The 25214-nt window shown below is 44.7% G+C and overlaps 1 protein-coding gene across 1 annotated transcript; it reads right to left on the bottom strand.

The window, feature by feature from the left end:
* LOC117647833 (myrosinase 1-like) lies at positions 1 to 22268 on the bottom strand. The gene is made up of 10 exons (XM_034389805.1): positions 22112 to 22268; positions 20710 to 20837; positions 18187 to 18321; positions 17349 to 17474; positions 16275 to 16458; positions 13611 to 13808; positions 12408 to 12514; positions 8628 to 8777; positions 609 to 715; positions 1 to 229 (listed from the first exon to the last, which is right to left on the bottom strand). Exons 1-10 carry the CDS (start codon positions 22266 to 22268, stop codon positions 1 to 3), a joined length of 1521 nt encoding a protein of 506 aa, XP_034245696.1.
* Positions 22269 to 25214: the final 2946 nt, after the last annotated feature.

Genomic DNA, 25214 nt, shown 5'->3' with positions numbered 1-25214 from the left:
CTATTGCAATCGTGTCAGTGCCGCAAAGGCCGCCAATGTCGTAATGATGGAAGTGGAAGAGAAGCTGGCTGCTCCGGAGGGTGCATCGGGATCGGGGAAGGGTCGGGAACCTTCCTCGACGAGTGGTACGAAGCCGGTCCTCGTCGCCGTCTTAAAAAACGTGGACGAGGCTTTCAAAGTGCGGTTCAGCGATCCACTTGCGAAGTCCACGTGAATCAGGCCCCAGTTTCTGCAAAGGTTAAAATGCAAGCGGTTTGAGGTAACATTGTGGTGCGACCCGCTACGCCTGATCTGCACCCTATACCTTTCATTGTGGCGTAAATTTTTATATTTTGGGCAAGTATTTATAATTCAATATTTAACATGGCCACCAACATCGCGGAAAACAAATTTCGCTCTCGCGTCATTGTTTTTGAACAGAAAATTGGTTCAACAACGACATAACTGTTTTAGTGACAATGAATTTAATGTAATGTGACATGGACTTTGTATGAACACTAAAGAATTTGAGTTTATATGGATTTCCTGTTCGACAGCAGACAGCAAATCTGTTGAAACCTCACAACATTGCTGCGGCGTAATGCTTTGTTTTGTTTTCTTATACTTACAAGAAACCATTCCTGTACTCGAAAGTGTCAACAAAGCTCCAGACCGTGTATCCGAAGACGCGCGTTTGGTCCTCGTGGATACCCGCCACCAACTCACGCAAGAACGCCTGTGGTGAAAATGGGAACAAAATATCCATCATTGCGCTAGCCTTCATTTCAGTCAAACTGCGCTGAATTTACTCAAATTTGAGGAAGTTACGACAGCTTAACGGATTGACCGCCTAGCTTGTCGCTTTGAGGTTTTCACTTGTGGATTCACTGTGGAAACAAGGTAGGTTTACGCCAGACCGCGTCTTGTCGTAACAGGCTTCGCGATGTCTCGCTGTTCCTCCAATCCACGCCTGGCGTACCTACCTTGGCCTGCGGCAGGCAATGACTTGTCCATCCTCGGTCATTTTTTAACTTGTTGTATGCTGGGGGGCTCCGCCCCCCAGACCCCCCTTTCTCTAAGCCAGAAGTGATCTATCTGCAGAAAGCTCTATTTTTCGCCGTTTTTTAGGTGTTTTTCGGCTATAAAAACTGAACCAGTTGAGCTAGGATGGTGAAATTTCGCTTATGCCGAGCCAAGGACATACCCAAGAAGTGTTCAAAATCTCACCGAGATCGGCTGAGCCGTTCAGGAGGAGTAGTGCGGACACACACACACACACACAGACAGACAGGAAAAACTTTTCAACCCTACTGGAGTAACAGGCTTCGCTATCGCTCAGCCAATAAAGGGACATTTTCTCCGTTAATTTATGGCCAGAACTTTCCAATAGGTCGATTTTAGCACGTATTTGCAACGCCTTTGAGAAAGGGGTGTCAAAATCGACCTATTAGATTCTGTAGATCGGCCATTTCGAGTCTAAACCTATGACTTATGGGTATGTTTCTTTTCATTTCGTTGAGACGAATCCATTCCCGTCGTCAGTTTTCCATTTCCACATATTTGATTTTTCACCTTTTCATGTCAATAGTGCCAAAAATCAATGTATCTCATACCGATACGGAACTTTGGTATGTTTGAAGCTCAAACCCATCATTTCGAACGTGTATTTAGGATGTGGGATGACATTTTTTTGTTAACTTTGACAAGACGAATGCATCTATTTTTGTAAGTTAGTGTTTCTTCGGCCAAGTTTAGAAACTTCCCTCACAAAGTCTGCCCTTTACTGCCATGGCCTTTCAACGCACTGTGCCAACTACGGAAATCTCTGGGTTTCAAACAACGGAAAAAGCCTGGATCTGAAATCACGGAAAATCCTGTGTCTGAAATCACGGAAAATCCTGGGTCTCAAATCACGGAAAGTTCTGGCCGTAAATAAACGGAGAAAATGTCCCTTTTTTTCCACAGTGTTATCTTCTTCTGATACGAAGGGTTTTTAGCAACCATCACTTAAGCTATGTGACATACACAAGTTCTGCTGTATCCAACTCAAGTCTCCCTTACATCGTGCCGGCGCTGTGAAAAAATATGGCGAGTTTACGAAATATTTGTACACGATTTGTTTCATTTAAAGAAAACATCCTCCAAAATCACTTCGTGAAGAGAGAAATCTTTCTACATTGGCGGACTTACGGACAAAATCACTACGAAATGTTTTGTATAAAGGGGCTGTACGATATATTGCCAAAAAACAACGCAAAAAGGTTTGGGTAACGTTCTTATGAGAAGTTGTCGTTTTTATGTGAAAACATTTCGTGAACTTTTTAAAACTAAATCTGGGGGACTTAAATTTGTTGTTACGAGAAAAACAATTTGAATGATTTTCTACAGCACGCTTGCTGAAGCTGGAAATCTCAATATTGAGCCGAAAACTTCAATTAACGACACTTTTGTAAAATTACAAACAGTTCTTACAAGAAAATTACCCAAACTTTTTTGGCTGAGCGATAGCGAAGCCTGTTACTCCAGTGGGGTTGAAAAGTTTTTCATGTGTGTGTGTCTGTGTGTCCGCACTACTCCTAAACGGCTCGGCCGATTCTGCTGAGATTTTGCAGGGTCATTGGGCATATCCTTGGCTCGCCACACGCCAAAATTCAGCTTTCTATCTCAATCCATTCGGCCATATTAGCCAAAAAAACACTTTAAAAACGGCAGGAAAAAGACAACTTTTTTGGAACTTTCGACTTTTTGTCAAGTTCAATGTCGTTTTAAATGTTTTTGAGGCTGCTGATGACGAAAATAGAACCCATTCAGACCTACGACCGAATGCTCTCTTTGAGGGGATCACGCCCATTTCCACGGTCTGCCAAGGAAGGCAGCCTGCCGAAGGCAGGTTAGCGCCGCAGGCCAAGGTAGGTGTATACGCCAGGCGTGGATTGTCGAAACTGGCGCAGCATCGCGAAGCCTGTTACGACAAGACACAGTCTGGCGTACACCTACCTTGTTCGTTAATTATACGAGAAATTTTTTTTACAGTGCAGCAACTGTGAAATCAGTGGCGAAGCGGAAAAAGGGGATAAGTCGACTTATCCCGAAATGGGGTTTTCACGACCATCCGAAAGAGCGTGATCCTGCGCATCGTTTGCAATAGTCTGTTTGATTCTAGTGATTATAGTTTGGGCTCACAAGCCAATTAAAAAAGGGGATAAGTGGAGTTATCTTGTAGAGCAAAAACCCCCTTGGGAGGTAGGGTCGACTTAACAGCATGGATTGAGAGGCCCTGTAGTTAAGTCGACTTATCTCGTTTTTTCGCACTGACTGCATGGAGACAAGTCGACTTAACTCCTTTGGACGACATAAAAAGCGGCAAAGGGGGATAAGTCGAATGACACAACCTCAGGAAAGTAAAAAAAGCACGTCCCTGTACCAAATTTAATACTTTTACTAAGCTTTTTAGATTCCTACGTCATGCAAATCATTATAGAACGGTTTATTTTGTCAAAATGTTGACGTTTTTGTAGATATAGCAAGATTCTGACCTATCTCGTTTGGACGCGGCTGTCCAAACGAGACAAGTCTACTTGTCTCATTGCACTTTTTAACCCTCCACGAGTTAAATCGACTTATCTCTCAGTACCTGAGAGCACTTGGCGCTATGTTTACTTATCCTCTGCATACTTAAGCGCTGTGCGGGTTACGTCAATTTAACTCTTTCGAGCTAAACTCCCTAGAACAATGTCGACTTGTTATCTATCGTTGGCACAGACGGACGCTCCTGTCATGCAAGAGAGAGACGTCGTTCTCCGATTCTGGCTCTAAATCCAAGGGACCGGCTCCGATTCCCGGCAGAAACATTTTTTTTCTTTCGTTGTAAACATTCATCTGTGGCCTTGCAAACTTTATTCCGCGCGACAATGAGGCGTACCGAACGATTTGGTGACGATTGCTAATGGCAATGGCCGAAGCAAGCTGGTCGGTGGCTAAACCGTTCCCGCGGTACGATTCGGGTTCGGTCGATGCAAGACTCATGCTCATACCAACAAATTCATTCCTAGGAAGAAAAAAGGGAAAATAGTTTCGATTCTTGAAAATGGCCGATCAGGTATCTTGTAGAACGAAAACGGAGGTTTAGAGTTTGAAAGTAGCGTAAAGAGGACACGTTCGTTTTTTAATTTTAATGGCGGTTCGGTGGTTTTAACCGACTCGGCTAGCTGTGTCTCTGCCCCTGTTCATAGAGCTCATTTAGAAAATTGCATTTTGTTTGTCAGCAAATTATGTGGCTTCTGCAGTCCCTACCGAGCCCCGTGTTAGGGGCGTTCTACTTTACCCACACAGTAAAAACGGAACCTGATTTTCCCAGGAACTCTCTGGAAATCGCTTATGTCTTCACCATAGGCTTCCTGGGAAAACCATTTTCCGTTGTTACCGTGCAGCAGCCAGGCGGGACGGAACGCGACACCAAGTGCAGAATAAGCAGATGTCGGGGGCCCGAGTGCGGGCGCTGGCCAATAAAAGGGTCTGTCAGTGGTTTGGTCAGGACTTTCTGTATACCACAATTTCGTTCAGTTCACGGTCACAATCTGCGGTCATCGCTGGATTCAAAATGGGTTGTACACGTCGGGTCATTTCTAGTGAGTTCTGAACCCACTACACATTAAACATTTAAAACCCTCTGCTGAATTTTACACAAAGTGTCAAAATTTTCCCAAATTCTGCGTTAAAGACAGCACTGTCAGAAATTTCCGATAAAAAAGGGAAAAAATCATGTTTTTCCTAAACTTCAGCATAGAGATCTCCGTAAAGGAAAACTCGGGGCTTCCTCCGAAGAGTTTCTTTAATTTGGAACCAGAATGCCTGCTTCTCTGTCAGGAGATCACGAAAAAAAGTTTGCAACCTATTAAAAAATGAGGGAAAGGTGAATCTCTATTTTGTTCAGCTCAGTTTTCATGAGGGATACCTGGATCTCGAGGCCCCAAAAGGGGCTCGAAAGAGATTGTCCCTTCTTGCCATTTCAGACCAAAGAATGCTTCGGCAAAGCCCTCTTTCAAATATCTGAGAAAAGACGTGCATTTTAATTCCCATCAGGAACGAAGTAATGCTCCGAAGAACATTTGTTCAAGCCCTGAAAAAATCTCTCCGAAAAAAAGGTTGATAATAAATGGAGTCTCCATGAACGTGATTGTAGAGTTTTTCTCCATAAAATTTCGGAGCTAATTTCTAACAGTGTAGAAATGTGCGGTCAAATCTTCACCGCTGTTGCAGTACTTTTAGGACTCCGCAGGTTGAGCCTCACCACGGATTTTTGGCCGGGGGAAATAAGGGACCGGTCCCCAGTGGCCGCGCCCCCCCTCACCACTCCCCCCCCGCCGCGCTTCGCCCGGCCGTCCTGTCGGCGCTCTCGGTGCATGTCCGCGTGACACTGGTGTGTCGGGCTGTCCTCCGATTCATTCTGCCCAGCTCAGCGTTTCGCGCCCCGAGGCCTGCTTGCCGGCTGGCTTGGGCGGCTGGCCGTGAGTAGCCGAGGCACGCGGCGCGTGCCGCAGAGTTGGTGCCGCCGACCGCGCGCATCGTGGAGAGGAGGCTAAAGTGAGCCTTGCCGAGCGCGCTGGAAGGAGCGCGCCGCCTCGGGAGGCGATGTAGACCGATACGTTAATTTTGTTTTCTCGCAAACGCCTTGACCAAAAATTCTGAAACTTTGCACGTGCCTTCCTAAAGAGTCATCCTCGCCTACGGTCGGGTCAGTTTTTCCCCGGGAAAATTTGATGCGTTAAATTTCTAGCTTTGAAATTTTGAATGAAGTTAAGCCGCATTCAGAGCGGCTGTGCGCAAGGTAGGGAAAATTTGGCGACCGCCCCCCTTTTAGGTAATCTTGTTCTGTAACGCGTCTCCAATTTTCACGTCGATGCCTGTAACGATGCGCCGTAATTTTACCGAACCGTGAACCTCAACGTCCAGAGGGCTCCCCGCCTGCTGGCCTGGCCGGGGGAAAAAGGATCGGCCCCCCCGGGGCTCCCGTCCCCCGCGCCACTCCACCTCCACGCTCCGACCGGCCTGGCCGTCCTTACGGCGCTCTCGGTGCGTGTCTGCGTGTCGCCAGTGCCAAACTGTCTTCCGATTCATACCGCACCGCTCAGCATTTCGCGTCCCGTCCCCTGGCCACGGCTGCGGCTGGACGAAGGCGCGAGGCGTATGCCGGAGGGAAAACCAGGTGCATCGCAGTGTCAGACTTGATGATGCACTTTGCTCGGGGTTCCCACCAGTTCACCTGGCGGTCGTCAACGGAATTAACAAAACTTTAAAAAATGTAATAAGCGTTCACATCAGGTGTAAAATTCTTTGAAGTTATTACCAGGGCCAAAGAAAAGGGCCTAATCATGCACGTTTTTTTCTACCTGCTTGTCGCGCCTGTTTCTCTCCGTTTGTCTCCTCTCCGTCTCCGTTCTTCCTGCCCTGCCTCCGTGCCTGTTCCTCTTTACTCCCTCTTCAGGGCCTGCGCGGCAACCCTTTTAGTTTCGCGTGTTGCGATACGGCAGTCACAACACTCAGTCAGGGGGCGCGTCATCAAGCACGCGGTGGAAAACGCGCCACGGCTGTGGCTTCCGCGCCCGCCAGGTTTTTACGTCTTAGTTTGAAAAAAATAAAAATATCAATTTTTAAAAACCCGGGGACTGCCCGAGGCAAATAGAGGTAGGCGCTTGAACAAAAATTTTTCTGTTGAGCTGTAATCAACTGTATTGAACATTAATAACTTGACTAGAAGCCACCTTGTTACCACCTAAAAAAAATTCTCGTTTTGGTCTTCCATTCGGTACGCGCTTCCACCATACGCGCGGCGGCAGCCGTGGCCCCCCAGGCCCGGCAAGCTGGTCTCGAGACGCGAAATGCTGAGCGGTGCGGTATGAATCGGAAGACAGTTTGACACACTGGCGACACGCAGACACGCACCGAGAGCGCCGTCAGGACGGCCAGGCGAAGCGCGGCGGGTGGAGTGGCGAGGGGGACGCGGCCACTGGGGACCGGTCCCTTATTCCCCCGGCCAGGCCAGCAGGCGGGGAGACCTCTGCCTTCAGCAGGCGGTCCTCGCCGAAATCACAACATTCGATGGCAATGAAATTTGTTCAAATTGGTGTAACAGTCTATTTTTTACAAAGTTTAAACTAACACAAAGGGCAAAGTAAAACCCAAAACTATCATAAATTAAAAAAAAACATAATTATATGGCTCCAGACCCATACCAGATAGACGACCTAGAGATTCTCGACCCGGTCTCCCCGCCTGCTGGCCAGTCGGACAAACTGGTGACACTCAGACACGCACCGAGCAGGCCGGCCGGGCGGGAGAGCGCGGCGCGTGGCGGGCTTATCTCGCAGTGTCAAATTACGGCGCACGGCTGCTACCGCGACAGAACGCTGCGCCGAGTCCCCCCGCCCCAGTACCGGCAACAACTGTTTAAAGAGTACTATATTTATATTTTTAAATGTGATTGGGCCCCCCCGCGCAGCCTTGTGGTGAAAGAAGGAAATTTATGCTAAACACAAGGCTTGCGTGCCCCAGAAAATACACATACTTCTAAGTCAGTTGATTGAATGCAAAGTCTGCAGGTTTCACTGTCATCCCGTAGTAAGTTTCCTTGCCACGGATTTGGCAAGCCGTTTTGAGTGCAAAAAAATTTGGGAAACTTGGGCCGGAAATACTCCCCAGCCCGGAATTACTCCTCAGCTTGCCAAAAATTTTGGGAAGCATGACGAGTGCCGACCAAAGCTTGCCAAATTTTGGCATTCAAAACGGCTTGCCAAATTTTTGGCAAGCAAACTTACCACTGGCTTTTCAGTGTCTTTGCAATATCTAAATATAAGGCATGTTCAATAATGCATTATGTTAGACAATTTTAATTTTTAAAAAAAGTGTCACGTTAAGCTTGTTTTTTTTTTCCCTTTTTTTTGGCAGGTGAACTGTCACTCTTTCGCATTGCATACTTAGAAATTTTTAAAAAAAACACGGTAATCTTTGACTAAAATTGAGGAGCATTGTTTTCCTCTAACGAATTGCTTATAGTTCTTCGTACCCAAAACACACGCGACTTATCTCCTAATCTTTCAAACAATTTTATTTGCTAAAGGGGGCAAATCGACATAACCCCAACGGGGAAAAAAACCCCAGAGATAAGTCCTTAGCTCATAGAGTGCATGAGTGTACAAGGGACAAGTCGACATGTCCCTAAAAACCTTAAGCTTCAGAGAGTTAAATCGACTTAACTCTTTCAGCGCGTGAATGCGCAGAGGATAAGTCGACATAGCTCCAAGTGCTCTCAGGTCCGGAAAGATAAATCGAAATAACTCGTTGGGTGGGGTGAGTGGGCAGTGGGACAAGTCGACTTGTCTCGTTTTGACCGGCGCGACCAAACGAGATAAGTCAGAGTCTTGACATATCTACAAAACCATTAACGCTTTGTTGAAATGACTTTTTCTACGTTGATCAGCATTGCCAAAACGAACAAGATGGCGCACCCGAAGTATAGAATTTATACGGGAACATTTTTTCGCCTCTCCTGAAAAACGTGTTTTTCGACTTATCCCCTTTTTCCGCTTCGCCACTGAAATGTGTTTCCCTGCGCCATTCAATGCCAACGCCCGCCTTTTCTCGACACTCACGCTGCAGTACACGGCACGGCTGTCCCAGTCCTGTAGCGCCGGCCCGGTGGATTTGGCGCCGTTCTCAGTGATGAAGACAGGCAGTTCCTTCACCGAGTCATACCGGTTCTTTATCCACAGTGGCATCTGGCGCAGGACCCAAGCGTCTTCCTGCAAACAGAAACCATCATTTCGACGCGTCCTCAGAGAAACATCCAAGTTGCCAGGGTACACTGGTAAAACTAAAGCGTAACTCTATGCTTGAGTCAAGCATGAAGTTACGCTTGAAGACGTTACGCTTGAAATCAAGCATAGACGAGAAATTCCCCCCCCCCCCCATGCATTTAGATAGGGGGAATGTTGGCGGATGAGCCTGTTACGCTTAATTTCAAGCGGAAAGCGATTACGCTTGAAAACAGTGGGTAATTGGCTGAGCGATAGCGAAGCCTGTTACTCCAGTGGGGTTAAAAAGTTTTTCATGTCTTTTGTGTGTGTGTGTGTGTGTGTGTGTGTGTGTGTGTCTGTGTGTCCGCACTACTTCTCCTAAACGGCTCGGCCGATTCTGCTGAGATGTTTCAGGGTTTATTAGGCGGTGATTCCCTGCGTAGAGGCCTTTTAGCCACCTTCGAAAGTCAAAAATCAATCTTGCTTGTTTGGCCGGAAATTTTGGGCCCAGATGGCATCAATTGAAACCCCCGGAAGACACTCTGAGCGTGGGCGAGCTAAAAATTGACTTTCGTTTTTTTTCCCCCCCCTATAAAATATGACGAAATTAACTGAAAATATGACGGAAATTACGCTTCACGGAAATTACAAACAGGTGTTTCTGGCTCACTGCAAATGCATATCGCCACAGAAATATGCCATAAGTTTTTGGGACACTAGTTTGACGTCAAGGCACATCTTTTTACGTGTAGGATGTCTTTCAAAACCCAATGGACGAGGAGCGAGGGGGCATACGGGAAAATTTCAGCAATTGTTACAAAACCCCCCGATTTCACACACAACTTCCACTCGCACCTCACCCCCCTCACTTTTTCGTCACCGAAACTCGTTCACATGGTAAACAGACCGTGCTGATTCTAAATACGGCGGTGGTTTTGAGCTGGGAGCACTCCTAGTAGTTTTTTTGGCGCTTACTTTGAAACCGCTAAGGTAAAAGTCGGAGTACGGTGGACATTTGGTACGCGTTCTGAAAGTACCGTTACAGTCAATATACGATCTTTAAATTCAAGCAAGATAGTCACTTTTAGTTAGAGATTTGATGGGTGTGTGTGGAATTCGAAGATTTGAATGGAACGAAGGGTTATAGAGCCGCAAAGTTGGTGTAAGGTGCGAATGGACATGACGGAACTTACAAAATCGACCCTTTTGGCCCCTCCCCCGCGTCACATGTTAGCTTTGAAAGTCCGTATACAAAGGGAACAAGCTATTCTAGTGCCAAACAAGATTCTTAAGTGTATAAATGGACTGCACTCGAATAAGTTCGGTCTGGGGAGGGTGTGGACACGAAACACTGTTAAAAAAAAAGTCGAAATTTTCAGACTTTTTAGGATGAAGTCAATTTTGAAACCCAGTGGTCTGAATTTTCAGACCCCCGGACACTCTGAATTTTTGGACCACCTGTCGTCTGAATTTTCAGACTAGCATGTACTTTGAATTTTACGACTACCAGGTAGTCTGAATTTTCGCACTAATGGCAGTCTGAATTTTTCACCTCGCGGGTTTGAATTCTAAGCCGCCCAGGTAATAAAATTACCACTTTTGTCAGGATGTATATTATGTTTTGGAGATGCATGTTTCAAATTGCTGAGAAACATGGAATGCATGCACTAAATAGAGCAGTTGTAAAACAGCTCTTGTTGTTAAATGTAGCACCCAAAGTTGCGCAAAGCTTTAACTAGATATGATATTTTGCTGAGAGAGCTTCCCCCCCAAAAAAACTAGTTCTCGAATGTAAGACTCCAGAAGATGCAGCTGTAAACACTGGAAAGCAGCATGTTGGATCCAGATGTACACTTTGTGGAAACTTTTTCGGCACGATGAAGATACTTTGGGGACGAGGATGAAAGAGGAGTGACAAATTTCCAAAACGCCACCCACTCGCTCATCACCCGTCCCTTTAGTTTGGAAGACGCAATATCAGTATAAGGCTACGCCACTTTCACAGCCTGCTGGCCGCGGATTTCGGATGCTTCAGAGTGGTGACTGCACGCACCCAGAAGCAATTTTGGAGCACGGAAAGGCGAAGGCAAACCGGCACTGTACACACTGTGCTGAGCGCCGATGTAACACATAAAACGTTGCTTCACGACGGAGCGTCACAAGAAAGATGACACGCGACGCGGACTTGTATTCGGATGCGACGTGCACTGCTCTGGAGACAAGCTAAAACTGACGCATTGTGTCCAGAAATCCCGAGTGGCCGAGGGATTAAGGGCCCCCTCCTCTCCCCCCGCCCCGCGCAGGTAGGCTTCGGCCGGCACGCCGGTCCGCGGTGATTTTCCGAACGCCCCGGCTCGGCTCGGTGTGCCTGGCTCGGCTGGCCGCCGCCCGAGCGGTTCGGCTCGGCTCGGGTGACCCGGGCTTCGGTCCAGGCCGTAACCAGGGCAAACGTGTCGCATCCTGCAGCTACCAGCGGAGTGCAGGATGATTTTAAACTCAACCCTAGACGGCCGTTCGCTTAGCTGAGCAAAATTCTGTTTACTACTGCTCTAGCAATTCAGGGTCCATAGCACCTGAAACGCAGTCATGCCTTTTATCAGAAAATACGGAAAGCGTCAATTTCAGACTGCGCAGGATGAAAATTCAGACCTTCTACTACAAATGACTGTTTTAAGACCCCGACGCCGAAAAATTATACCGCGCCATCCAAATATTCAGACTCTTGGGTCCGCAACTCATTTTTCAGACCACAAGGTGTAAAATTAAGACCAACTGTCTGAAAATTCTGACTCAAGTCTGAATTTCAGATTCAGACCACTGGGTCTGAAAAAATTGGTCTGAATTTTCAGACTTTTTTTAACAGTGAAACGCCCTCTACGCGCGGAATCACCCAGGCATATCCTTGGCTCGCCACACACCAAAATTCAGCTTTCTATCTCAATCCATTCGGTCATATTAGCCAAAAAACACTCTAAAAACGGCAGGAAAAAGACAACTTTTTTGGTACTTTCAACTTTTTGTCAAGTTCAATGTCGTTTTAAATGTTTTTGAGGCTGCTGGTGACGAAAATAGAACCCATTCAGACCTCCGACCGGAAGTTAAGCCCCATTAGTGTAGATTTAGGTGACCAAATGCATTTTTTGAGGAGATCACGCCCATTTCCACGGTCAGCCAAGGAAGGCAGCCTGCCGAAGGCAGGTTAGCGCCGCAGGCCAAGGTAGGTGTATACGCCAGGCGTGGATTGTCGAAACTGGCGCAGCATCGCGAAGCCTGTTACGACAAGACACAGTCTGGCGTACACCTACCTTGTAAATACTACGCTTTAGTTTTACCAGTGTAGATCCAAAACAATCCTAAGTGTTCGTGTCAATTCAGAGCTACTCTAACTGCACATCACGTGAAAAGCGCTCATTTCTCTAAGTCCGTGACGCCTTCATAATTCACAAAATTACTCGCCGAAGGGCTTGTTTCAAAGCTTCGTCCTTATGTAAATACGTCGATATTGTATTACAGAGATTTTGAGATGCACTGATGTGCAGTGAGGATAGTTCATTAACACTTTTAGGTACCTCTGCACTGCAGTTCGGATGTCTCTGAATCCGCCCTGACAAGTGTAAACCAACTACGTCTACTTACAGGTCCGCCCATGCCGTCTGGACTGTTGCCACCGCCACCGCCTCCATCGTCCGACGCGCTCGTATTCTTGCCACCGTAAATGTTGATGCCAACGAAGTCGATTCGTCCTTCGAAGCAAAACAAGAGAAACATAGCGCACATTTGCTGAGATATGTTCGAAGTCACATCACTTCCACTGTTATGCAACAAATGTGACGTCATAATTTCGTCACGTTCGATTGAGTCTCATGTCGCATTCGTTTCGCTTGGATGTCGTTTCACACTCCCAATATCCTACTGAGCTTTTTCTTCGTAATACGAACAAAAAGCTTTAGCATTATGACTGCGGAGCGAAGGTAGTAATCTGCGGGGAAGAGCTCTCAGTAACTTATGACCACTTTCTTCATATCATCAACACATTTCTCTGTATTATGACAGATTTGTGTCGTAAAGTACTGAGAATGAGCTAAGTATTATGACTGCACTGCGTTTCTCAGTAGGGAATTGGGAAAATTCGATTAATTTCTTGCCAAGATTCTCCGTACGACCTACACTGTTAAAAATAGTGTTGTAACTCAGCAGTTAATATGTTGCTAATTTTCTGAATGACAAAAAGTTGATAACAGATGACTTGCTTAGTTAACAAGATGTTTGTAAACCGTTTTTGATTGCCGATTCAGTCACAGACCTAGGAAAGTCCCGCTGACCTGTAGAAGTCTCTAGTTAGATTGTTCGGGTTGTTTGAACACCATAAGATTGTTTTCAAACAGCACAAGTCAGAAAAATAATTAGCAACAAATTCGTCAAAAACGAGAAAATATGTTTTAAAACATCAGCGTTGTAGAAATTGGTAATAGTGTTGTTGTCATATAGCAACCGTTTTTAACAGTGTGGAGATCAAGAAGAACATGGAATAGAAACAGTTCAAGAAATCGGCCTTTCTTGGGGGGAGGGGGGGGTGACAGGTTTAAATCAGATACTATTATAAAATTAGGCATTCTTAAATTTTTGTATTGAGAATAAACACTCGTCATCAATAAATAGGCGTCATTTCGCAGCTGTTCCCGGCTTCAGCTCTTATTCATTTTCTTCACTTCAGGTCCCGCTAGAAGTGGCCATTACCACAAGCTGTTCACAGAGTTTTGGGTAGCTTTTTGCTACAGTGCGCCATGCTCGTTTTCAAGGAAAGTTGTATCAACGCCCTGGAACGCGTTGTATTCTCACCTTTAATGAGAAGTTTCTCTTCCTCCGTGAAGGCCTTCTGGGTTGTCCGAACGCCCTCCGGGTAGTCGCCGAAGACCAGCGGGTCCACGGTCAGCCCGATGCCAGTGTTGGAGTTGGCTGCCTCGGTGGCCGCGATGTCCTCCGGAGCATCGCTCGCGGACCGGAAGAAAATGGGACCGGAGCTGAATCCAACCAAACCTGCATCCAAATCATGTATGAGTTGCTGACAACGAGACGTTTCACACGGTAAAACGAAACGTGAAAGATTTGACACTGCTCCCGGATCTGAGCCCACGCCTTGTGAACTTCAACCTTGCAAACGAGTTGGTCTGATTTACAATTGCCAAGGAATTGCATTGCTAATATCTGAATACTTCGTGAGACATCTAAATCTGTCACTGTCACAGAGCAACGTGCGAGGTGTGATTTTTTCATTTTACGGCCTAATGGACTTGCAAACAGCCTAGCAAAGGCGAATTTCACGAATGGTCAGCCGGAATTGTTTTTTAGGCACGAAGTAGCCTTATAGTATACCCAGGATTCAGCCGGCCCGAGATTCAATTTGTGTGGCCCTTTATGCATTTCGGAAATTTTCTATACGATTTTAATGAGACTTTGCAGACTTGTAGAACTTTGAACGCTGATTCTCATGCTGAAATCTGGTTAAAAAGTTGGTGGCCAATTTTGAGAAATTTGCTGTCAAAATCGTCGTTTCCATGGCAAAACTCGACTCGTCAAAGGAAAAAATAGGGAGTGGGGGGAGCAGGCGCGGCTCCAGGGGGGGGGTTCGGGGGTCGCGACCCCCCCCTCGGGCTGAGCCGAAGCGCGATTTCGACGCCCGCAGGGCGTCGAAATCGCGCTTCGGCCTGCCTCATCGAGGTTTTTGACATCAGGAGTGACCAGCGACCCCCCCGTCAGGTTTAGTCTGGAGCCGCGCCTGGGGGAGCCGAGCCGGGGCGGACCAATAGCCGAGCTTCTTTTCGGGTCTGTACAGCTTACTCCAAAAGCTGAAATCAGCACGTTCGAAATGAAAAATTTCTTTGACTGCAGGTAGACAAGATGCAACAATAGAATTGGTGTCGGTTCGAACGCAGTTTTTCGGGTAGAACTATCCAATAATACTTCTTGATTGGAGTGTTTTTGGACATGCGCAGTAGGTTTGCAACCTGTTAACAGTTTAACCAACTGTAGCATTTGAAATCTGTATTAATTTTGCTCTCTTTCTTGTTTTTTCTTTGTTTCCTGCTCATGAAAATTCATATAAAACAAATTTTCAATTTTTGTGTGATAACTTTCTAAAAAAATATTCACAGAAAATTAGCAAAACAAAAGTTCTTTTTTTCTGACATACAGTTTCTCAAATATTCCTTTTTTTTCTGTCAATAAAACAATTTTGTTGTTGTTGTGATTCAGTTAGCACTAGGACCACTTCGCTCCACCTCGCGACTTGCAGTGCTCATGTTCCTCGAACAAGACTCACCCGCGTTTCGAAACCATCCCTCCCGAGTTTATGAAGTTTGTCAAACCAACCGTCGTGGTGTTGATACGTTGTAAGGGAGAACTATTACACAGAATTGAAGAAAACATGACTAGAGAACCATAGCCTTTTGAAACAAGCCAAACAATTCAACGTCAGCAACAATGGATGGGCAGTTTTAATGCGCGACTGCTGGTGCTTTCAGCTTCGCGATTTTCGCAAGGGCGCAGACGCCGAGAAACTAGTTGCCAACCCGTGAAAATTAATTTACTGCCTTCTTTCTGCCAAGAACATTTTAATAATGATGGACTTTAAAGATGTTCCATTGTCAGAACACTGCGGAATACATTAGCATTGGAATTTTTTGAATTTACCAGCATTTTGATTTCTATTTATTGTCAAGTTTAAATTTCGACGGGTGGCACATCGACCACATTGGTACCACTGCCATTGGTAGTCCCCTGAGCCACAATCACAACACCACTTCTTTTCTTTCTCCACACTCTTACACAATAATCAAATTGACTTCGTGACTCCTAGGATTTCTTGAAATCGTATTTTTTTTTTGGAAAATGTGTTTTTATTTTTTTTACTAAATTTAGTAAAATTTTGGCAAAAAAATTTTTTTTTGAGGAAAACTTCTGTTTTATGTTGGAAATTTGGAAATCCGGCTTTGTTACGAGATACGCAAATCAATAAAGAGCTTGTAAAACAAAAATCAAGTCTCGACAACTTATGGTTCATCGCAAGGAGAATTTGGGCCAGTAACTAAATTTGTTACGTAAACTTCAATGACTCAGAAACCAATGGGAGTTGGGTGCCTCAACTTGGGGTTTAAGTTCATCTGAAAGTAAGCAACTAGAAACCGCAATACAAACATGATGCCACAATTGATCCAGGAAGCGGAAGAAGGGAATAAGTTGAGTTGAATCCGTGCACTTTTGGAAGGCCTAAACCTTGCAGGTGGAAGAACAGGTGGGGCATGTCATCTACAAATAGATGCAACAGGATGGGAGGTGTATCACCACACTTATTTTTGGACCAAATTTTCGTCACTGAATCAACTCGACTTAACCCCTTCTTCCGCTTCGTGGATCAATTATTTTGAAAAATAATATTTCACATTTTTTCACTTTACAGTAACCTGAAAGGGCCCATTCCAGCAAGCATTTTTGTTAGTCACCTACCTTTGAACTTGGCCTTGTATTTCTCCTCGTAAATTTTATGCGCCTTGGCGTGAGCCAAGATACTGTTCTTGATACAAGCGTTCTGTCGCTCCGTAGTATCGAAGGAGAAGGGCGGTACAAATTTGGTCTTGCTCAGCCTCGTGCAATAGAATGCCGGCTCGTTGAGAGTCAGCCAGTACTTGACCTGCAAAATGGAGTTGTCTAACTTTTGACCACTGAAAAATATTCCGTTCTTTGGTACGGAAAAGACACAGAAGAGAGGAATAGGGAACGGAAAAAGGTACGGTACCGTGAAAGCGGGTAATATGGACCACCAGTGGGTAATGTGGACCACCCCTTAAACTCTTGTGTGTGATCGGTGATGCCGCCTACCTGTGGCATGGAAAACCGTTTCGGCTGCTAGCATCCGAACTTGAAAGTTACTTGGCTCGAATCGATCATTTAGAAGAATTTCAGGGGTGGTCCACATTACCCACTGGTGGTCCATATTACCCGCATTTACGGTACGTCCTTGTGATATATTAACTCATGTTAACGGTAACGGACAAAAGTAAAAACGGCCCGGTTGTATGCATAGCATAGTGTGTCGGCGTCATGGAATTTGACAAAAGGCCGCTTTCTACGACATGTGACACTGGTGGTTAGGATTGTCTTAAAGCCGCACTGGCAGTTAAGACTTTTCTATTGGGAGGCGCGACTTTTCTAATTACGCCTTTTACAATGAAAGTGGGTAAAGACTAGATGGACGTCAAAAAACATTGGGTCTCGTAAGATTTTGTTAATCCATATCCAATAGGTCTCAACCCATCTTCAATGGGTCTCGACCGATCTTCAATGGGTTTTTTAACGCATCTCCGATGGGTCACGACCCATTCCCCATGGGTCTCAACCCGTTCCAAACGGGTTGTAACCCATTCCCAACGGGTCACAACCCATTCCGAATGGGTTTCAATCCTTTTAAAATGGGTCAGAACCCATTGCCGAATGGGTTTTGTCTGCTATGGGCGTCGATGTATGCCGCACTTTTTATTTCTCGAAGTGTACTGGAGTTCACGAGACGGTTCACTGGCTCACCTCGCTGCCGAACTCATTGAAGACGAAGTCGGCGTACTCTGCGAACACGTCTGGCATCTCATCGCCCAGCCATCCTCCGAACTCGTCCTCGAAGACTTGAGGGTAGTCGAAGTGACACATTGTTATCTAGACAACGGAACAAAAGTTGCGCATGCACTCTATGTACTATGTAAGCCAAAAGAACCCGACCGCTCCGGCCGGGGTTTTCTGGCCACAGCGTCTAAACCGTTGAATTTAGAGGGGTATAGTAAGCGAGCCGATTGTAGGTCTCTATGCAAGGAACAATCGGCTCGCTTACTATACCCCTCCAAATTGAACGGTTTAGACGCTGTGACCCGAGAACCCCGGCCGGAGCGGTCGGGTTCTTTTGGCTCACATAGTACTTTGATTGTGCACAAGCTTCGCACAAAATTGAGCATTTGTTTTGAAATGCACGAATTTGCGAGTATAACTAAGCACGAAAGTGAACATTGTTGCGCGTAAATTTCGTACATATCAAAACGCGTGCTCAATTTTGTGCAAAGCTTGAGCACAAAAAGTGCATCGTAATTTCGTGTAAGGAAGTAGGCAGCGCACACTGGTAAAACAAAGGCATAAAAGTTACGCCCTTAAGGGCATAAATACTTTCTTACGCCCTTGCAAGGGCATAATTCGTTTATGTCCGTGGGAAAGGCGTAAATGATAAAGGAATTTCAAGCAAAATTTTTATGCCCTTCCCGAAGGCATTAACGATTTATGCCCTTTAAGGGCCAAAATCGTTTACGCCCTTAAAGGGCATATTTTTAATGCCTTTGTTTCACCAGTGCAGCACAGTCCTGTTTGTGTATTCAAAACTTACTAGGGGCTCAATTTTCTCGGCTTTGAGCTCGGCTAGAAGGTCATGGTAGTGTTGAACACCCTTTGCGTTGACGTTTGACGTTCTCCCATCAGGTAATAACCTTGTCCAGGATATTGAAAATCGGAACACATTAAACTGCCAAAAAAAATAAAAATATTATCGATTAGCTGACGGTATTGTTTGGTTCAAACAATTGACTTTTCAATGATGAGCATGCAATGATGCCTCCAGGTGCACTCCGTCCGGAGTCAACCTGGCATGCACACTATCTGAAGTCAATTTGACATGTTCACTACACGCTGGATCATGCTTGCCAAGTACACTGTTGCTCTTCTATGCAAAACGTAGGGAACTTGCTCAACAGTGTACTTGCAGGTGCCATCTGGCGTGTACTTGGCGAGCATGCTCCAGCGTGGAGTGTCAGGTTGACTCCAGGTACAGTGCGCATTATGCCAGGTTGGAGCCAGGTGGAGTATTTGCAGGCATGCACACTAAATTACAATGAATAGTTTCTTGTCCATAAGCTATGCACGAAACTTTGCATGCGTTACTAAATACACGAATCTGTGTGCAACGACGCACGAAAATGTGCGCTTTTGCGCATAAAATTCCTGCATTTTGAAAAGCATGTACAGTTTCATGCATAGCTTATGCACTAGAAACTGCATAGTAATGTAGTGTGTACGGGCACACTTGAGTCAGCAGAGTTTTGCCAGTAAAGTAAATGTACTTTGCGCTTCGCCAGCACACTCTGCACTCTCAGCCGTTTACTGACTACTCATTAGCAGACGCATTTCTGTAAGCAACCATTACTGAGCAATTCTCAATAACTGTACTATGACATTGCCATTTTCTAAGTGGGCGAATCTAGGTCAACTTGAACAGGGTTTGACTTAGGGAGTATGGGGCGATTTGTAACAGGGGCGATTCGTAACAAATGCGTTTATTAATTTAAGCACTGTCAGAAAATTCCGAAAAAAAAAATGGAAAAATCATGGAGTTTTTCCGAAACTTTTGCATGGAGCTCTCCATAAATGCAAATTCTGGGCTTTCTCCGAAAATTTTCGGAATTTCTAACAAAAACGCATGCTTCACTATCACGAAAACACGAAAAAAGGTTTTCAACCAGTTAAAAAATGAGGGAAAGGTCAACCCCTACTTGTTTACCTCAGTTTTCACAATATTAAGGGAAAGGTTGTCCCTTCTTTGACCATTTCAGACTAAAGAATGCTTCAGCGAAGCCCTCTTTAACCATTCTGAGAAAGGACATGCATTTTAACTCCCATTAGGACCCAAGTAATGCTCCGAAGAAAATCTGTTTAAGCCCTGAGAAAATCTCTCCGAAAAAAGATGGAAAATGAATGGAGTCTCCATGTACGTGATTATAGGGTTTTTCTCCATAAAATTTCGGAGCTAATTTGTAACAGTGAGTGGAGGGAGCAGAGGAAAATCTGAGTATGGCCCCTCTTTCGCTTCAAGTACAGGGCCCTTGAACAATCGAAGCGGATGTGATCGGTGCTCAGGTATAGTTTTGGAGGGCGTCTGAAATATAGAGTACACCGAAATTTCGGCAAACAGGCAAATATTTTATTTTGAGTTCTAGGAAGTTTCTGTCTGAGGCTCTCCAGGTATGAATCACCATCGAAGTACCGTTGGGGCCTTGAAGCGTGACCCCTTTACAATGTAAACACGTGACATAAGTAGCTTTTACTTTGTCCAGTGATAGTTGGGGACGGATGTCTTGCGTAACACGCATTTGGGGTGATTCGTAACAGACCCGTATAAAAACAAGAAATTAAGTGGTTTTTGCTGTTAAATGCTTGAATTATTTCTCGAATCATCTGCTGTTCTATTCCAATACATTTGCACAGCTCGAAATGCATTTTAAAGCGAGTTATTCTATGCTTTCCTCTAAAATTAAAAAAAGTAAGGTTAGGATTGACATAGCCTATCAGTTAATGCTGAGGCGGTCAACGGCAGCTTGTAATGTAGATTTTTAGACGTCTGCAGGACACCCGAAGAACAACTGGTGGAGGAGATAACATTCCTGACGATGTTTCATTTAATGTGTAGGATGTTATGAAAAGCCCTATGGCTGTTATAAATCACCCCATGCTGGGGCGATTTGTAACATCATGCAAGGGTTTGGAAAACGTCTTAGATTTCAAAGATTACGGATTCCAGATTGATCCAATGGAGCTGCACAGTCCAGATGAAGGGCCAGACTGCTCAACTGACACAAGTTTGACACCGATATGCAGAATGTTCTTAATTTTGTATAGAGAATTCCGAAATCTGTTACAAATCGCCCCATACTCCCTTACTTGCTCCAAATTTGGAGCTAGTTCTGAGGGGGTTGGGGTCAAACCCCGTTCAAGTTGACCTGGATTAGCCCAAGTAGATTACAATGAAATTTTTAGGTATTTAAGAACGAAATACTAAGTGTTGTGGTTACTTCTAGAAATGCGTCGGCTAATGAGAAATAGTCGGATAAAGTCAATAAAAGGCTGAGAGTGTGCTTACGCCAAGGTCCGCTGCTATGCCGATGTCCTCTTTGTAACGATGGTACGAGTCGGCGGCCACGTCACCCGTCAGGTTCTTGGCAGTGTTATGGGAGTGATAATAATGATCCAACACATTCACTCCCTTTCCTAAAAAAAAAATCAAATTACAAAACGGTTAAATATATCGCAGCTACAAACATATGTCCAAAATGGCGATTCATTGTGACGTTAACATAAACTGGGGCTTTATGTCACTCTAAACCGAAAGGCGATACGTTGAGTACATTTTTGACGATACAATGGTGTATCCACAACAAAGAGGGCCATAAAGAAAATCTTGCCTTTGAAGAGGCGACAAACAAAATTATCGACGAAGCAACGGGCCTTCTTTGGAGTATCGCCAAAAGTTAGCAAGAAACTTTGGAGAAGTCATCATTGTGTATTGCCAAAGGTTTGGCGATTCCTCAAAGTATCGCCCCCTTGAAGACAACGAATTTGTGTATGGCCCTTTGCTGGCGATACTTAATTGTATCGTCAAAAGCGAGATACTGTAGTATCCCCTTTAGACCTACAGTGTTGATGGCTGTGCCACACTGCAAGAAAAAGTCCAACAAAAACTGTACAATAAAAGTACAACAGCGATTGCATCAAGTGCAACGAGAACAGTACAAAACACAACGAGACCTGGACTGCACAGCACTCGTCATGCCGGTACCATCGTACTTTGTACAACAATTGTTGTACTTTGAAAGTTCAATAAATTCCTGATATAAAAAATTTCCAGGAATGTGTGTACTTTCGTTGTGTTTATTTCTATAGTTGTGCACAAACTCGAGGGGAATCACTTAGCGTTTTGGTGTATCCTTGAGAGCGTGGGTATACAGGTGAATACACCTGAAAATACTCAAAAGTTGGTCATTTTCTTAAGGTTTTTACGCCTTTTTAGCGTATCAAACGAAAAACAGTACTGAACCCTGTATAAATTTGATTATTTTCGTTCTTCCAAAATTTTTGAGTATGCTGAGTGTAATGTTTACACTTGAGTACACCTGTGATTCACCCCTCGAGCCAACTTCTCTACAAACTCAAGTGTCGACTAGTACACTACACCCGGAGTCCACCTAGCATGTACACTCCACCTGGAGTCTACCTGGTATGTACACTCCACCTGGAGTCAACCTGGCATGTACACTCAACACTGGAGCATGCTTTCCAAGTACACGCGTGGTGGCGTTTACCGGCAAGCACACTGTTGCTCTGCTTTACGTGCAAGGGGACTTCAGCAACAGTTTACATGCTAGGTGGACGCAAGGTGGAGTGTACATGCCAGGTTGACTCCAGGTGGAGTGTACATGCTAGGTTGACTCCAGGTGGAGTGTACAATGTCGACACTTGAGTTTGTAGAGTTGCTGGAAACGCACCGTCTTCGTCCCAGGCGCCCTCCGTCTGGTAGGCGCTGGTGCCCGCCCCGAGGAGGAACCCCTCGGGCAGCTTGTACTTGTCGTCGTCGTTGGCGGCGCGCGGCAGCCCGCAGGCCGCGGCCACGAGCAGCGTCAGCAGGACGACGACGGGAGCCATGACGGAACTGTCGGCGAGCCGGCTTCGCCAAGCTTAAGTAGGCGCCCCCGCTCTGGATAAGCTTACGACGCGCACCTAAACGTCATGAGCTCTACGTCGCGTCGTCGCACCTGCACGCTGACTCGGAAGACTGCTTCTCTCTCTCTCTCTCTCTCTCTCTCTCTCTCTCTCTCTCTCTCTCTCTCTCTCCCCCTCTCTCTCTATCACGGGGCGTTCTGTTGGAGTGCCGGCCAAAAGAGCTAAGCACACTCTTATCTCACACACGCAAATCTGGCGATCAGACTTGGCACTGTCATTGAATTAGATCATCAGGCAGTCTACAGAGTATTACTTTCCCGCATGCTGGTTTTTTCAAGAGCGCAACTGGATTTCGCAGCTGAAAAGCATCAAAGGCTGCTCTAAAGTTTGACAACTGCTTGTTTCTAGATATTTTGCCTCAATCTCACTGTTAGAAGGGGGTTCGATTTCCGAACCGTGGAGAGGCGGTCCCAATTCTCACCCGGTTCGAAAATCGGCTTAAGTTGCATCGAACCCAGGGAAGTTCGATTTTCGATTGCTTCGCGGATTTTCGGCTATGCGGACTTTCGCGGTACAGCGCCTGGAGTCAATTTTCAAACTTCAAACAACTTTTCAAACACACATCACCTTAAAGATTTACATTCGTCTCGAGAAGACAAAAAATTATCAAATATCGTGGTTTAAAATTAAAAATGAAAGAGTTATTTAACGTCTAATGTCTTTTTGACCATTTTTGCACTCTAAAAATCCAACAACTCTTCCATTTACCTTTTTAACCTAGGTTAAAGTATACAGTTACAGTCAGTTTAAGAGCATCGCTTTCTTTTCGAGGGCCTCTAGGGTAGGTTATGACATTTAGAACAGCGCGACTTGTTCCAGACACCTTAGAGGGAGGACAACGAAGTGGCTGACAAAGATTTAACAAAAAAAAAAACTTCTTGTGTCGCTCTTTTTTGACCTGAGAAAATGGTTACCAAAAACATAGTTATCGTCAGGCAAAATACTGTTATCGGCAGGGCTGTTAAAGTTAATTTAACGATTAACGAAGTTAATTAACTCCGTTAAAGTTAATTAACGAGTTAACGGTAACTCGTTAGTTTTGTTCTAGGGCCTTAACGTTAACGAGTTAAGTTAATTTTGTGTGTTAACATTTTGACGTCGTTCAAGTTAACAGGCCTCGTCTTTTTTTTTCGATTTTGGCTGAAAATTTGGCAAACTCCTAGAAAAATGTGTCTGAAACGTACGAAAATGGAGAAAACATCAATTTTATTTTAAGGTTTTCTAAAATTTGCAATTACTCACTCAAGTGTGTGCCAGGCATGCACTTCCAGGTGTTGGGCTCACCAAGAATGCAGCTGATAGTAAGTTGGCACGGTTATAATTTCTATTTTCTTAGTCGCTCCTCAATATAAACTTTTGCTTCGTCTAAGTTGGCTTATGTCATGTCGCACTCTATGTTGCACTTAATAATTCCCCAAAACTCATTAGACTTAAAAACTTTTCAGGTCTTAATGAGTGGTTCTGCAAAACCTGTTCTGGAATTCGAAGTCTTATTGAGGAGGTATGGCGTTGCAGTATATGCGACCTTCTAAATGATTTATACCTTATAACTATTTTTTGCCTTTTGATTATATTCAGAAACATCATGATATTCTTGCTAAAATTGCCAAGATAGAGACAAATATAGATCGCCGACAGGCCTCTGTGGATTTATCATCTAAAAAAGTTGATTCAGAAATACTTAAAATGAAACAAGCACTAAATGAAACCAAGAATAATGCACCAGCATTAATGAACAATAACTGTAGGCAAATAAAGGATCACAATCTGGAAGAGGTAAAAGTTTCGACGTCACTCTTATCCTATGCATTTTGCTTAGTACACTGTTAAAAATCCACTGTAATATTACAAGACAATCACCTACAGTAATGCTGTTAAAAAACAGCAGTATTGTTTTGTGTCTGAACAGGAAACCCATCCAGAAACAGCACTTTCGTTTCATAACAATTTCCTTGTCAAGTAACAACAATGAAATCGTGATTCAAAATAGTTGTGTTGTCGTTGAAGAGGTTTCATGTTTAGAAACAGCCTTTTGCAATCTTAAAACATATATTGTTGTCAGGTTACAAGGGTCTTGTTTAATAACAGCACGATGAAATAAACAAAAGTGTTGGGAAGACATCGTCGAAGACTCCAAAGAAGTATTGTTTTATTACAATCGAACTGTCAGAAAACAGCACCGAGGGCTACAACATGCTTGTAATAAAACAAGTCGTGCTGCTATCAAACTTAACAGCATAAGTGCTGTTAATTTACAGCACTTTTTTAACAGTGTGGGGGTCATGTTTTGATCTGTCATTTGTTGTAGATGAAGCCAGTGCTGCTGTGCACGATGAATTCAATCTATCTGCTAATGAATTAACGTCATTAGAAAGTGATGAGGGCACTGTCACATTTATCAAGCTCCTCATCAAGCACAAAAGCATATTTCCTGTGTCTGGCAGCTTCGACAATGTACTTGGTGTCTTGATAAGACACAACATTATCAGTACCCTCGCTAATGTCAGGGACTTAAGAGAAAAACTGAGAAACCGTTACTCAAAGTGCAAAAGGAAAAACAAGAACACATGCAAGCACTTTGCTGCTTTAGAGGTAGCCTTTGGCAAAGGGACTGTTTCCTCTCTGGAAGGAACAAGCAATGAGCTTACTGCTGATGCTGATCTTTAGTTTGATGAGGAACCGGCACAGTTTGTGTCACATGAAGGACGAAAAGGTACACATTTAGTGCTTTCTTGTTTGTGACATAATAATGTCTTATATAATTTTTTAATTTTAATGTTAATTTCAGTTGCATCATGGAGTGTGGTTTGCTCCAAGGCGCTCATTGGAGTGTGCCTAGATAAGCAAGAAGACTATGACAAGCCAGTC

This window comes from Thrips palmi, unplaced genomic scaffold, assembly GCF_012932325.1.
Source record: "Thrips palmi isolate BJ-2018 unplaced genomic scaffold, TpBJ-2018v1 HiC_scaffold_3, whole genome shotgun sequence".
Lineage (NCBI taxonomy): Eukaryota > Metazoa > Arthropoda > Insecta > Thysanoptera > Thripidae > Thrips > Thrips palmi.
Note: the sequence above shows the minus strand (reverse complement) of the source record. Positions and strands in the feature narration are given on the sequence as shown.

What these genes read in the sequence shown, in the direction of transcription:
- LOC117647833 (XM_034389805.1), bottom strand. Translation starts at nt 22,268, where the DNA reads ATGGCTCCCGTCGTCGTCCTGCTGACGCTGCTCGTGGCCGCGGCCTGC. An exon ending in TCAATGAGTTCGGCAGCGAG is followed by an intron (nt 16,459 to 17,348) that starts GTGAGCCAGTGA and finishes TCCATTTTGCAG; the next exon opens with GTCAAGTACTGGCTGACTCT. An exon ending in AGAGAAACTTCTCATTAAAG is followed by an intron (nt 12,515 to 13,610) that starts GTGAGAATACAA and finishes TTTGCTTCGAAG; the next exon opens with GACGAATCGACTTCGTTGGC.